The 14,676-nt window shown below is 44.1% G+C and overlaps 1 protein-coding gene across 3 annotated transcripts in view; it reads right to left on the bottom strand.

Annotated features, from left to right (window-relative positions):
• plekha3 (pleckstrin homology domain containing, family A (phosphoinositide binding specific) member 3) overlaps positions 1 to 14,532 on the bottom strand; it is a 25,929-nt gene extending 11,397 nt beyond the window's left edge. For all 3 annotated transcript variants that reach the window (XM_060072738.1, XM_060072740.1, XM_060072739.1), the window contains exons 1-13: positions 13,979 to 14,532; positions 13,608 to 13,724; positions 13,183 to 13,332; positions 12,853 to 12,974; positions 12,192 to 12,296; positions 12,008 to 12,051; positions 11,419 to 11,513; positions 7,937 to 11,293; positions 7,578 to 7,651; positions 6,521 to 6,937; positions 2,294 to 2,567; positions 1,424 to 1,484; positions 271 to 305 (exon numbers count right to left, since the gene is read on the bottom strand). In XM_060072738.1, the coding sequence (XP_059928721.1) occupies positions 11,184 to 11,293; positions 11,419 to 11,513; positions 12,008 to 12,051; positions 12,192 to 12,296; positions 12,853 to 12,974; positions 13,183 to 13,332; positions 13,608 to 13,724; positions 13,979 to 14,018 (783 nt within the window). In that variant the 5' untranslated portion in view covers positions 14,019 to 14,532 and the 3' untranslated portion in view covers positions 271 to 305; positions 1,424 to 1,484; positions 2,294 to 2,567; ... (1 more) ...; positions 7,578 to 7,651; positions 7,937 to 11,183. The remainder of the gene's footprint in view (positions 1 to 270; positions 306 to 1,423; positions 1,485 to 2,293; positions 2,568 to 6,520; positions 6,938 to 7,577; positions 7,652 to 7,936; positions 11,294 to 11,418; positions 11,514 to 12,007; positions 12,052 to 12,191; positions 12,297 to 12,852; positions 12,975 to 13,182; positions 13,333 to 13,607; positions 13,725 to 13,978) is intronic.
• Positions 14,533 to 14,676: the final 144 nt, after the last annotated feature.

Consider the following 14,676-nt stretch of genomic DNA (forward strand, 5'->3'; position numbering starts at 1 on the left):
TCCGATGGCGTCCAGAGGCGTTTTGGTCGGTGCCGCTGATAACGATCCTTGGAAGTCATAAATTAACTGAGAGGTATCAGACTAATGTGCAGTTAGGAAACGGTCTGTCGTTAAGGTAAGGCTATTAAAATGCGCTTTCAAACAAAGAATAAATAAATAACCAGATAACAATAACAAAAAGATAACAAAACATAATCTTGGTCTGTTTTAGAAGAACTGTGTGTGTGTGTGTGCGTGCGTGTGTGTGTGTGTGTGATGTAATATACAAACCTGCGTCTCTCCACTTGCAGTGTGTCCTCCCGCATCTGCAGAGAGAGAGAGAGAGAGAGAGAGAGAGAGAGAGAGAGAGAGAGAGAGAGAGAGAGAGAGAGAGAGAGAGAGAGAGAGAGAGAGATACACTTGGTGAGAGTTGGTAACTGGTTTCATTCTTAAAAACAACCTCAATCTGTCATTGGACCAAAGGACCAAAGTCTCACACCCACTAATGTAACAGCCACAGGGGTCTTCAAACAAACAACTCAAAATGTTTTGCATCGTTCTTTTATTCTAATATCTCTGCACCTGTTACAAAATGATGACGTGTTAGCAGGCCCACATTCCACTGCACACGTTGTTTGACAAAGTATTCAAAGAGTCTCAGTGTTTATTTATGAGCAGCGTCGCGGCCTCGGAGCCGGATTGAGTCTTTTAGGCCCCTCAAGCGGGGCTCACGTTCACCAGCTGGCCCCAGGTACACAGAGGCTGACCTCATTTCTACAATTAAGCAGTTCCTTGAGAAGGATTTGTAATGAGGTTCTCTCTCTCACCCATTCTCACTTTACCTCCCTCCTCACTCCTCCCTGCTTCCTCCCTCTCTATCTGGCCGACCCTCTCAGACACAAACACGTGTGGAGCGCACAAGCCTGCTCCTCTCTGTCTCTCCTGCTCCTCTCTGTCTCTCCTGCTCCTCTCTCTCTCTCTCCTGCTCCTCTCTCTCTCTCCTGCTCCTCTCTCTCTCTCCTGCTCATCTCTCTCTCTCCTGCTCCTCTCTGTCTCTCCTGCTACTCTCTGTCTCTCCTGCTACTCTCTGTCTCTCCTCCTCCTCTCCCTTTTTTCTGCTCCTCTCTTCCTCTCCAGCTCCTCTCGCTCTCTCTCTCCCTCTCTCCTTTCATGTGGAGCTCCTTCTCCCTCTCATTCTTTCTTTTTTCTCCCCCCCCCCCCCCCCCCACACACACACACACACAAACACTTATCTCCATCTTTCCAGTCAGAACAAAGAACACTTATCATCCACTGCAACAATAATTTAATAAAGATTCCATTACAACCCCCCCCCACAGAGCTCTCTCAACCCTGGTCTCTATACATCAGCACTATTGTCTCTCTCTCTCTCTCTCTCTCTCTCTCTCTCTCTCTCTCTCTCTCTCTCTCTCTCTCTCTCTACCTGTTCCAATGGGCAGTCTGTATATCTGCAGAGTGGCCGGAGTTGGTCTTCTGCGACGGATCTGGGAAGAGACACACACACACATGTACACACACACACACACACACACACACACACACACACACACACACACACACACACACACACACACACACACACACACACACACACACACACACACACACACACACACACAGACATGTAGTGTGCATGTGACATTTGCTTGAAAGACAAATATCTCGTGCATTAGAATTGCTTTCAATTAAAAAAGCAGCTGAAATAATCCTCGGACATTCATGTTCCACTGTATTACATTTCCTGAAATCACCATCTGCTATACAAAATGTTGTCAAATGTGGTTTGAACAATTCGACATGATCTCTGTATCCTCAATACAACGACTTTCATATTCTACACATTAACATTAAATCTGTCGTAGGACCCTGACTAGCCAGTTATCGCAGCCTTAATCCTTAGTCTCAGTGGTTTAATCCTCTACCAGGCTTCACCCCTCTAGAGAGGTAAACAACAGCAGTAAAACTATCAGTCAAATTGATCGCCGCTTGCTGCCCCAACTCTGTTCCCAACACATAGAAATACACATTTAATAAGTTTAAATTTAAATAAAGTCTACCTCGTCAGAAACAGAACAGAGCCATGATGATATAGCTATGCTGGTTTAAGGGGTTGAACCCAGTGCTATAACCGCATCACATACCCAGTAGCCTATGGACATTTAGGTGAACACACATGTTTGCACTGTTGCGCATATATCACAGAGAGAAAAAACACACACAACGTCACACACGCAAACACACACACACACACACACACACACACACACACACACACACACACACACAGACTCACGTGTTCGGCGGCCTGGGGGTCTAGTTGGCCCTGGAGCGGGGGGACATCGAACTGTAGCTTCTTAGGACTGCTGGGCTCCATTATTACTGACTAAGGGACAGAGAGAGAGAGACAGAGGGAGAGAGAGACAAGGGGAGAGAGGGAGGAGAGAGAGAACCAAGAGAGAGAGAGAGAACCAAGAGAGAGAGTGAGGGGGAGGAGACAGGAAGAAGGGAGGAGAGAGGGGGTGTGGCTCTTCTCAGCTTGGATGCTCCATTATCACTAATTGACAATACTTAGAGAGAGAGAGAGAGAGAGAGAGAGAAAAAAACGGTTCACAGAATGCTTTGTAAGCTACAGCCGTTCAAATTGATGCAACTGCCAACAATAATCCCAAAAAGTAAACACAAAAGCATCTTAGCAACCGCTTGTGTTGCCATGGGCTTTAGAACCACTTCAAATTAAGCTTACTGAAAGATTTCAGTCGAACATTACAGCCGTTAAGTCTTGTCACTGTACACCTGGTAATGGTTTATTTTCTTTTTAATACATCATTGCGCCTCATACTGCTGTCTGTCTGGAGCCCAGAAATGATTGGCTACTTGCCTGAGCAGAGGATCCTTAAAGTGAATCTGAATCATAGTGCAAAGGAATATGAGAGAGAGAGAGAGAGAGAGAGAGAGAGAGAGAGAGAGAGAGAGAGAGAGAGAGAGAGAGAGAGAGAGAGCACACAGGAATTTAATGCAACTGTTTTCTCTCTGTTTCCAACTCCCACTCAGAGCGACCTTCAACCACTGGTGACGTCTTGAGTGTGCATGTGCGTATGAGTGCGTGTGTTTGTGTGTGTGAGCGTGTGTGTGTATGATGCGTGTGTGTGCGTATGTGTGTGTGTGTGTGTGTGTGTGCACATGCAAAAGCACGCTTGAATAACTGTTTGTTGCCAGTACTTCACAAAATGCTTAGTGTCCGAAATCTAGAGACATTTAGTAGCTCACATTGCTGGAAGGAACTGTATATATCCACACACACACTGTACAAAGAGCCTCCTGTTGGGTGGTAAGTGGAAACAGCAGCAGATCTGACGTTTAGACCAGAGCAGGGAGAAAAGTTTCTGCCTCTATATTTCTTATTGCATGCGTCACACATCAATGGAGCATTGAAAATGTTACGCAGTCTGATTCCTTATTTTTGGGGGAAACTTTTGAACTAACAACATGAAACCCAAAACCCAAATTGCATTTGTACCGTGCAGATTAATTTGTTTCTTTTTTGAAGAGAAATGCCAAATCACTTACTGTATGATTATTCAATACATGTTGCGTACGAGCAGGAATATGGAAAAATTAATAGTTGTAATTGTAATGAGCCAATAGCACTAAAGCAGCAGATGTCCGTGTGTGAGTCTGAGGATCCACCAACGTGTTCTCCAACCTAAAGGCCAGAAAAGGTTCAACATCTCCAGCCTAAACGACTGGTTGACAGAACACACAGGCATGGGAAGTTTCTGTCCTCCAAAACAAAATAGAGGATGCAGAAAGAAATTTAGCAAGAAATTTGCATTTATATTCATAATCGTCTTTCAGTGGTTTAGTTAATTCTAGTTAGTTAATGTAGCGGTTTCACATGGTGGTTCATATGGACGCTGCTGCCCCTGAAACCATGCAGTTTGCATGTGGTTTGAATCAAAGTCTTTGCATCTGTAGTCATCTGAGCGATTATGTGTAGTGTTATATTATGTTACTGATGATGCTCTTTCAATAAAAAAAAACGTAGAATTAGATTGATCCGAGGATGACATTTCTTCTTCTGATTAATCGGAGTAGCCCGACAAATCCATTCCAAAGGTATAATTTAATAAATATATTTTGTTTAATCAGATAATCATGACATTAATACCACTTCAAGGTTTTATGAAGGATTAGTGCATCAATAAAGTAAAATGGTAAAAGGGTCGTAGACCTACAGGAAGTGCTACAAACACACAATATTTGGGCCACAGAATGACTAGAGAGTATGTTTGAGATGCACGTTGCATTTTTTTATATGAATCAGGGCAGAAAAGAGAGAGAGAATCTATTTGAGGGCTCTAGCCCTACAGTAAGTGACTCCTAAAGCCTCAGCAACTTCTCCATCTTGTGACGTTGCATACCACGGCCCACTTCTTCCCAGACCAATAACCCAACATCCAACACACATATCTGAGAATCACAGCTCTAAATCATTAAAAAACGTTTCTTTTTTTTTATCTCGTAAGGTGATGAAAAACCTAGGGTTAGGGTAAACACAGGCCAGTTGTGTTCACACGCCTTAAGGCACACGTTTTTATCTTCATCACACCAGAGTCGCCTTTCAAGATGGGTCCCAGGAATGACATATCCCGGATTTTGATTCCAGAAGAGGATGTGTTATGAATATTAAAGAAAGTGAGCGCTTAAAGGTCCCATGGCATGCTACTTTATGGATGCTTTAATATAGGTATTAGTGGGCCCATAACACAGTATTTGAAGACGTTCCCGAAATTCAGCCATGGTGCAGAATTACAGCCACTACGAGCCAGTCGCACATTGAGCTTTCCCCAAACACGCCATTTCGGTGTCTGTAGCTTTAATGCAAATGAGGAGGAGAGAGGCGGGTCAAGGAGGAGGGTGGGGGTGGGGCCCTGAGCAGCTCGCGGCCACGGTACCATGCGCTCTGTTTACAGTGGATGCATCGCAATGGCGAGGCGCACACAGCCTTTAGCCGTGTTCTGTAAATATTCTAGAACACTCCGGGTACTCTGGCAGGAGTCCTGGAGCTCATAAATTATCTGAATAATATCATATTGTACATAGATATCTATATCATATAATATATATTATCACGGCCAAAAGCTGTCTGCGCCTCCAGACGATATTATGAATCTCAAACGAATGTGTCGGGTTCTCCGACGTCTCTGGTTCTTCCACTTACACTTCCACATCAATCTTCCACATCAATTGACTCCCGCCGGAGCCCCGCTGCCATGGGCAGCGGGGTTCCTGCGGTAGACAATCGCGGGCAACAATCCCTTGTTGCCCGCGATCCCCACGAGTCTCGTTGTGGAAATGCCAGAGACGTCAGTGAACCCGACGTGTTATGCGTTATAACACCAACAGCAGAACGGTTATCCAAATAACAAAGAAGTGTACAACAGTCGTAGCTCATTGTCTCATTAGCGGGCCCAATTTTCGGGGCGGGCAAAGCAGAGAGGAGAGGTAACATTTTCCCGTATGAAGACATACAGGGAAAAATTCCAAATCGGCGCGTCTGAGCTTTGTTTTTTTCAAAGACAGAGCAGAATACCTAGTGCTAGTTTTACACCTAATGCCATTTCTAGCTACTGGGGGACCGTAGTCATGCTAGGGGGACTCATATTAATGTTAGAAAACCTCATAAAGTGAAATTTTCATGCCATAGGATCTTTAAGTACTACTTTAAAAAATATATTGTTAAAGATTGACCCAGGCATTCTCCGGAGGTCGTCAGGGACCATAGTCTTTGCTCAAATTATGATTTGGTAGTAATTATAATATTTACTTTTTAATATGTTAGTTATATTTGATTGGTATGGATTGTGTTGGGACATTGATAATTCAATATAAAATAAAATTCCACACAGTATAGTACACATACTTTAGATCATTTCAGAAGCATTAAAACCATCGCAATTAATGTATACAAACTCTCACACACACACACACACACACACACACACACACACACACACACACACACACACACACACTAGGGATCGACCGATATGGATTTGTAGGGCCGATACCAATACAGATTTTCTTGAGCTGATATTTGGAGCCGATACTGCTTTTGCTCCCTCAATTTACATCATAAGAATTACACATGATGATAACAAATTTTACAAGGCTCAATTTTCAAAAGGAACATCTATTGAACTGTCTGTAAATCATGCCGGGAAAATATATTAAAAAAATTAAATAAAATAATAATAATATCGGTTGATCACTAACACACACACACACACACACACACACACACACACACACACACACACACACACACACACACACACCCTAAAGTTAGTGATTCAATTGTATGCACAGCTTTGTATTAAACATATTATCGCATAGCTATGAACATAACACTTGCATAGCTATTTAGCCAGTGATCTCCCTGTAATTGGTTCCATCAAACAACTTAAAAACCTAACTTTTCCAAAACTAAAAAACAATAACTATTAAAACTAAAGTCTACCTATTCAGGGCCACTGTACCCGGCCTGGGTGTAGACTGTGACGTCACCCTGGTTGCTGGGCAACACCTGCAGCTGAAGGGTGGAAACCACCGAAAGAGGCCGACGAAAGCGACTGCGGGACGGGGCAGAGAGCAGCACGGTCCTCATGTCCTCGACATCTCTGTTCTGCACCTCCAGAGCCTCTGGAGCTCCTGGTCCGGACCCAGGGGACCCAGGCGCGTCCTCCTGATCCGCCCCGGGGCGTGAGGCGGCCTCAGAGCTGCTACTGGAGCTGGACTCCGAGTCCCAGTCTTCTTCATGATCCGAGGCCTCCGAGCTGGACTCGCTGTCGCCATGGTGACGAGGCATGGAGCGCTTCTTCTGGTCATAGCAGGCGGCGCAGCGGGTCAGGTCCAGCACCTCCGGGGCGGGTCCCGGCTGGAACGAGGCCGGTAGTTTAACGTTGATACATTTGGCAAACCTTTTTCCCGTGAGCTTGGTCAAATACACGACATAATGTGGTGTGTTGACAGTGTGATGAGTCAGTAATTGAATGAGTTACCAGGCACTCACAACCTCTGACACAGCGTTGATGTATTGGACCCAGCCCGGATTTTGTACCTTGACGCAAAGTAGCGCCGTAGGAGAAGTCATAACATGGCCGGGGTATAGGAGGGGAGCAGTAGGAGGGATGCGACAACGACTAAACACAGGCTGTGTCCCATCGTCACCCGCATCATTTCTCCCAATCAGAAAGAGCAAAGGCACCCGTCCACAGAGGTGGTGTCAAGACACTGGTGTAACTAATACTAATTATGGTTCTGCTACTTGTATGTACCAGGGCATAGAATAAACTACTGCTGATACGTCCTACAATGAGACCTCTGGGAAAATGGCCTATTAACAGACAAGTCGTAACAAGTACAAATTGTTTTGTGCATTTAGAAGCAACACATTTAATTCAAGTTTAGTTCAGTTATCATTCAGGATTTACTTTATCTGATGGGGGTGTGCCAACTGATGTACATCTTGTCAGTCATGTCGTATGAGATGCGGGCTAATAATGTAAGTAATTTACCTTGGCCTTGGGTCCGTCATTAGTATCGTCTGTAAGACCAGATCCACAATTTTGGTCCTCTTCTATTGACATGTCTAGAGAACACACAAATGGGTGTGGGAATAAATGATAAATAGCACAAACATGTAACCACAAAATAAAGCATACAAGGAAAATATGTTCGCACATATTCTATAGATACTGTTATACATAAATAATCATTAAGTAATACTCACTGTTTAAGTTTGTCAGTATAAGCTTGTGTGTATGAGTCCTCAATCTCTAATTGAAGCACCAATCTCAATAGCAACAATACCTCCACACACATACTTGAGGCTGAACCATATGTATATGTATAAAGATTATAAAAGGGCACCTACCGAGACAGCGAAGGTCTCCGAGGTAGAACCTCTGTAATGAAGCAAAGAAGAAAAGCGGACAGCCACTGATTGGTGTCTGGTCCGATCCTTGTTCCTGTGACAACCCTCCAAGGTGTCTCAGAGCCGGAACCCAATATCCTCCTAACTACTCCCAGCCGGTTACCTGTTCCTTTGGCTTGATTGACACCCCCGCCGACTGCATGATAACAAGTGTGTGCATCAATACAATCAACAAACAGAAGGCTCCCTATGTATCCAGTGACGTAGCACGTTAGATATACCAGTAATGCCTTTATGTCTATTTACCAAGATAGAGAACACACGAGAGAACAAAACAATCTTAATCCTTCCCCTTTCCTTCCCTCTACCGGCACACAGCTGACGTCTCGGTGAGTCAGCTCCTTGAGACAGGTGCAAAGCGGTCACGATTTTACGTCTCCCATCAGTTAGTGTAGTGCGGCCACAAGACATTGGGCAGTGCATACCCACACCCTTTGTACACACAGGCACAGCCACGCATCAGAGAGCTCTGTTTACCAAGGGCCTCTCCTCCCCATTCCTGGTACCTGCATGCTTGTTCCCAAGCGTCTCACTACATTGCTCGTGTATTATTATTGGATTTTGTCACGGGAAAGAGGGTAGGGGAGAGGAGTGAGATAAGGGAATGATGAGGTGTGTTTGGTGATCACTCGCGTGAGACTCCCTCACTGCCGGGGTAAATCAATGTTGAGAAACCAGAGACATTTCAAACAGAGGTAAAAAGAAAGCCTTTTTTTTTGGGTTAGAAGGCCTACAGTTAAACTTTCAACAAAGGCTTATCTCAAGGCCATAATAATGAGTGTTTGGGTAGGGAGTTACTAGCATGTAGGTTTAGGTGTGCAGGCCATGCACACACAGACACACACATCTGACAGAGACAAGAAGAGTCCAACTCCTGAAGGTTTAATCTAGACCAGGGGCCGTTGGGGGACAGTTAATAAGGCATGAGAACACTCTCCTCTGGTTTGGCCGAACGGAACAACATGGAGTACCCCAACACACACAATAGGGTTGTAAATAAGATAATACAGTTGAAAAATAAGTTACTAACAGTGGAGCAACAATCACTCACTCACTTGCATGTCTGTTCATGACCTTGTGACCTTGGCTGGTACAGTACACAAGGTCATGACCTTGTGTCAGTAAACAAGACCACCTCTACTATGTGCTATTAAGTCATTTACCTAACTCTTTTATCCGCAGCAACATACAGTGACTGAGTGAGGGTGAAATACTGTGTCTTTTCACTCAGCCTTCCAAGCCTACATCCTCCCCAGTATGGTCCACCCCCGGAGCATCACAAACAACATCTTTAAAGGAATGGAATCACAGGCCGTTCAGGTGACAAAGACCAACATGAGAAGCTAGGGCACCCTCAATGCAACTTCAGCCACACAGCAACAGCACTATAAAGTAAATTTAATGTAATATTTAGTTGTATTAAATATTTTAAGATTTTTTCTTACTCCTCCCTCTCGGAGTAGAAAGGACAGTTTAAAGATGCACACAAAGAAAATAGACGAAGATAGAAGACATTGAAAGGAAGAACTCCTTGCTCTGCAGTCCTTGCTGGATCAAAGTTCCCAGCTCCTAACCCCCATTAACACACCATCTACTATACATTTGAACGTCCTTATTTTGAATGAGATCTTTATTTGGCAAATGTCTGTGTTAATTACTGAAACATGTGAATTTTTGAAAGAGGTTCGACCTACGATTCTGACAAACCATATGCACGTGGTTACATTCAACACTCAAAGGTCTCTTGTGACCAGAAGCTCTCTCTGGTAGAGTAAATCAACATGTGTGTTTTTGAGGCCATTATTGTAAAAAGCAAAAGGTGAATTCCATTCAAGCTATACACAAGCACAGCTGCTGCCTCCCGGCTACAGTTTGTTGCAGCAAACTTGACAAACAGAAAGCGTAATACTTCACTTTTAACACCATGGCTAGGGAAAACATCTTCTATCCCTCGTGTCATCTTCCATCATCATCTCAGCCAATACTGCCATCAAAATGTACAGACCATCCATTTCTTGTAATTTATCTGTTATTCTAAAGTGCAAAACCAGCAGAATTAGGTTATTGGGGAGAATACGATTAGCTCTCAACTTTAAGATGTTCTCAGTGTTCGCCCCCTGGGGTTCAGTATCGTGTGTCATAACCTAATTGGCTGAAGACAAAGGCAATGAAGATAGTGTTGATACAGGGAAAGTCATTTCTTCTGAGGCAACCATCCACACAACAAATATAGATATAGTCTCTTACAGGCAGAAAAGGGGGTTCCTAATTGCTGAATGTGTGCCAAGGAAAATATGTAGCACTCAATTGAACTCCACTAAACGAAGGAGAAATGACACCCAGAGTAACAAGTTCCCCTGTTGCCATTAATCTATACTGACCTCACACAACAAACGACTACAACACCTGACTCAAGAGGAATTGACCAACACCTTTGTCCATTGTTCAATCCAACCTCGCATTCAATATTCGCATAATACCTCCTGTACACAGGTTCAACATGTGGCTAACTTCAGGGCTAGGTATTGGAGTTAGTGTTTCGGCTCATGATGGTTTTACATCTTCAGTGCTGTCTGCAGAGATGTCCGGCGTGCATCCCCCCTTATGGGTTAAGTGAGTAGGCTTACAGTAAGGGTTCATTTTTGGTTAGGTGCCATGGTTGACCACATTTCAATTCAGTTGAGTTTTGACTGGTTGCTGTCAATCACGTCTACACCATGTGTGACTATGTAGCCTTGATGATGTAATGGCAACCATTAGAAGCAGATTCTCACATCTTCTGCACCTATCTGAGTGTACCTGGAGAGCAGCCTGCACAAAGATCGATCTCTCTCTCTCTCTCTCTCTCTCTCTCTCTCTCTCTCTCTCTCTCTCTCTCTCTCTCTCTCTCTCTCTCTCTCTCTCTCTCTCTCTCTCTCTCTCTCTCTCTCTCTCTCTCTCTCTCTCTCTCTCTCTCTCTCTCTCTCTCTCTCTCTCTCTCTCTCTCTCTCTCTCTCTCTCTCTCTCTCGCTTTGGGAAGAAAGGTTGTGGACCGTCACGTCATAACAGTCCCCCGTGGCCCTCCTCTAGGGGCCCTCTGTGGCCCTGGGTCCTGGTCTTTCTTCAACGTTCATACGTGTTCTACTGTGCATCCAGAGGCCCGGCGAGGGGGGTAGGCAAGATCAGAGGCCAACGCACGGCCAGGCCGTCACATCGACAGGTCGGTGTCTGTGTCAGTGGGTGTCGTCTTCAAAGTAGCCCCGCCCACTCTCTCTTCAGGGATGGAGGATGAGTCACCGTTGAGACCGGGCATGAAACCTGGAGCACACACACTCTTAATGGCATAATGTCATATGACTTAATGACGTGTGCAGGGTTTATAAAGGCTTATGTAATTGAATTCTTAATATGATCCATATAAGCCAGTGCGATGCACATCTTACGTTCAGAATCGTAGACGGAGCTGTCGGAACAAGTGCGGTTTCGGTGTGGAGTTGACCTTTGCCCTCCAGCCACGTAAGAATCCTTTATATTAGACCTGAAGCGGAAGGAAAGGATTGAGGAATTGGAATGGATGGAAATAAGACCATGCTCAATCTTTCAATAAAGTATCGTAGACGATTAACAATCCAACTACCTAATAGATTAACAAGGTCTAAAATCATATCAACATTAAAAAAGAAAAAGTTATTCAGAAACATACACATTTAAACTATGTTCAACGATTATTAATTCATTTTTAATAAACCTCAATTTAAGTTAGGTAAGGTCACTGAGCATGTTTTTGCTGGTCAAGTATCCCAGCATGCATATGTTGTAAACAGTGTTGGGACTAACACAAGGTGAAGACGGCTTGCGTTTCACCTGCAACTCTGCTGCCACCTCATGGCCAATAGTGGCTACAAATATCAGTCAGCCGTGTTTATGAAAAGTAAGTGTGTCACCATGACAACCAAGTCAACCTTGTTTTTCTGAATGAAGTTTTTACACAGAAACAGGACTTGATCAAGCTATGCATATCTGTAACCTCACCTGTCAAAAGTATATGTCCCGGGGTGACTGATGGACCTCTTCGTCTGGGCAGACAGACAGACATATATTGGTATTGTTACTGTGCAATAATACAACTCAGTCACTAATTTCTCAGATAGATTTGATTGATGTTCAATAGAACTCAAACAGAAGAAGAAGTATAGAGAAGGAAAGGCCCACCCACCCTCTCCAGGGGGGGGATGTCCGGTGCCAGACTGTGGTTGGCCAGGGTCATGCACTCTTCTAGCGTCCTGATGAAGGTGGAGCAGGTCGCACTGAGCAAAGACGCCTGCAAACAAACACACACAGGCTGCATTCCTATTACGGCAAGAATAGGCGGTTACGTCCGGTCAAAGACAACCGTTTGATTTATTTTCTATAGAATTTCCTAGGTCAGAGACCAATGCAACAATGTCAGTTGCACTTACATTTAGGGGATTTTGCTGACGCTTTTAGTCAAGCATCTCACAACCATTCAATCACACATTCCCACACCGATGGCGGAGTCAAGCACACAGGGCGAAAGCTCATCAGGAGGAGTTAGCGGCATTTTCTAGCTCAAGGACACCTCGACACTCAGATAGGAGGAGCCGGGCATCGGCTCCTCCTATCTGAGTGCTGGTAACCTTCCGGTTACCAGCCAACCCGCCGGTTACCAGCCAACTCGCTCTACCAGCCAACCCACTCTACCTCCTGAGCTACTGTCGCCCCCTAATACTGTCGAGCTAATGTCCTACTCTTTGTTTGACTAGGACGACAGGAATAACTTCTTCGGTGTGACCTCAGCTTATTTGAAGAACCTTCTAGTGCTACAGTGCTAGTGTCCCAGAAAAAGTGATATTTACCTCAGATGTGGGAGTGGTCTCTGTATTGTCGTTCTGCTGTGATTGAATACTTTGGACTTGTTTAACAAGTAGGTCACAGTAGAGGCGGAGCTCAGACATCTTTGTTTTCATACAGTCAGGCCCTGGAGACACACACACACACACACACACACACACACACACACACACACACACACACACACACACACACACACACACACACACTTGCTTACCATGTTGGCAATAGTCATAAATCTTGCAGAGTCACATATAAAAAGTTTCTTCAATTGTACAGTTCAAAGTGCAGTAACATATAAATGAGGAACAGGCAGAGAGGGACAGAAAGCCTACCTTTGTGTTTATGACTGTCTAGTGTCCCTGCTTTAGATGACCCCAACGCAACCAGCCACATCTGCCTCTCTGCCGCGTTGACAGCTCGGACGTAAAAATGTTGTTCTCCTGGGATAATCAGCTCCAGGCGTGCTGTGTCTGTAGGATGAACTGCAACACGACACAAACAGAGTTAATCCTAAATATATGTATGTCACAGTTTCCACCCTGTTTTACGCTACAAATTAGACAAAACGGAATAATATGCCATTATTTTGGTTACTGTCAACCGCAGAGCTACACTGATTCAACAGTATAAATATCACACACACACACACACACACACATATATATATATATATATATATATATATATATATATATCTCAGCTTCGTTCCTTCTCCTTTCAACGATCGTCAGCACTACCCATTTGAGGTAGCTCTAACCTTTGATATCACAGACGGACATCTTGATGGAGCCTTTGCTTCCTTTCCCCACGTCATCCTCACTGTCGTAGTAGGAGATGGTCCCGTCCTCCAGGACGAACCAGCGAGGCTGCCAACCTGAGCACAGCACACAGGCTTTGTTTACACATGTTTGATATTGATACACATTGATTTCCATGCATGATGACCATTGAATGACACTAAACTGACACCAAACGACTATCTGTATAAGCTTTTGTCTAGAAGCTAGACTAAGCCTTATACACTGAGTCGGTTGGTTTCAGTTTACATACAGACAACTACAGGACTAGGACTATAGATCCCAGTCCTGTAGTGTCTGTATTAGTCAAACAGAAAGGGAGATCACTTACCTGTCATGTAATTTGTCCACTTGTACAGGATCCCCTCCATGGCTCAGTCACAGAAACTTACCAAGCCATGCATACCATATCTAGATGATGTAGCCTTATTTTAGGACAATATCCCCACCAGCAGTTGAGGCTGACTCAATAACTTGCCTGGACTAACATGCCTGAATGTGGTCTTGTTAGTTAGCTGGTTGTAAGTGTTTATCATTTACCAAAATGCCTATTTACCCTTGTGCTTTCTCTGCAGCACTGGATTTAAATAAAACACAAAATGGGTGGTAAACGATATAAACCCAGATGGTGTATGGTGGTTAGAGCTGCACGTCAGCTGATGAGGAAAACATGTAAACTAACATGTCAACACACGGCGACAATGGACGCTGTTTCACAAGGATGACGTACTAATGAGCAGAGAACCACAAACTGTTGCTTATCCTCACGAAGATATGTAGGTCACATTCTGGATTAACGACTGATATAAATATTTTATGTCCAACTTTGCACCCGCATCTCGCCAAGCTGTTTACCTCACAGACGGAAACTAAGCATGGTCTACTCCCATCAAAATAAAAGCCCTATTTCTGAAATTGATCAACCAAGTATATAGTTATAGTAATCTATTTTATATATAATTAGAAATATTTAATGTATTTGACCATATTGTTCATTTTTACGCTAGGAATACCGCACGTTAATAACAG

The sequence above is a fragment of the Gadus macrocephalus genome, chromosome 15 (genome assembly GCF_031168955.1).
Source record: "Gadus macrocephalus chromosome 15, ASM3116895v1".
In the NCBI taxonomy this organism is placed as follows: Eukaryota; Metazoa; Chordata; class Actinopteri; order Gadiformes; family Gadidae; genus Gadus; species Gadus macrocephalus.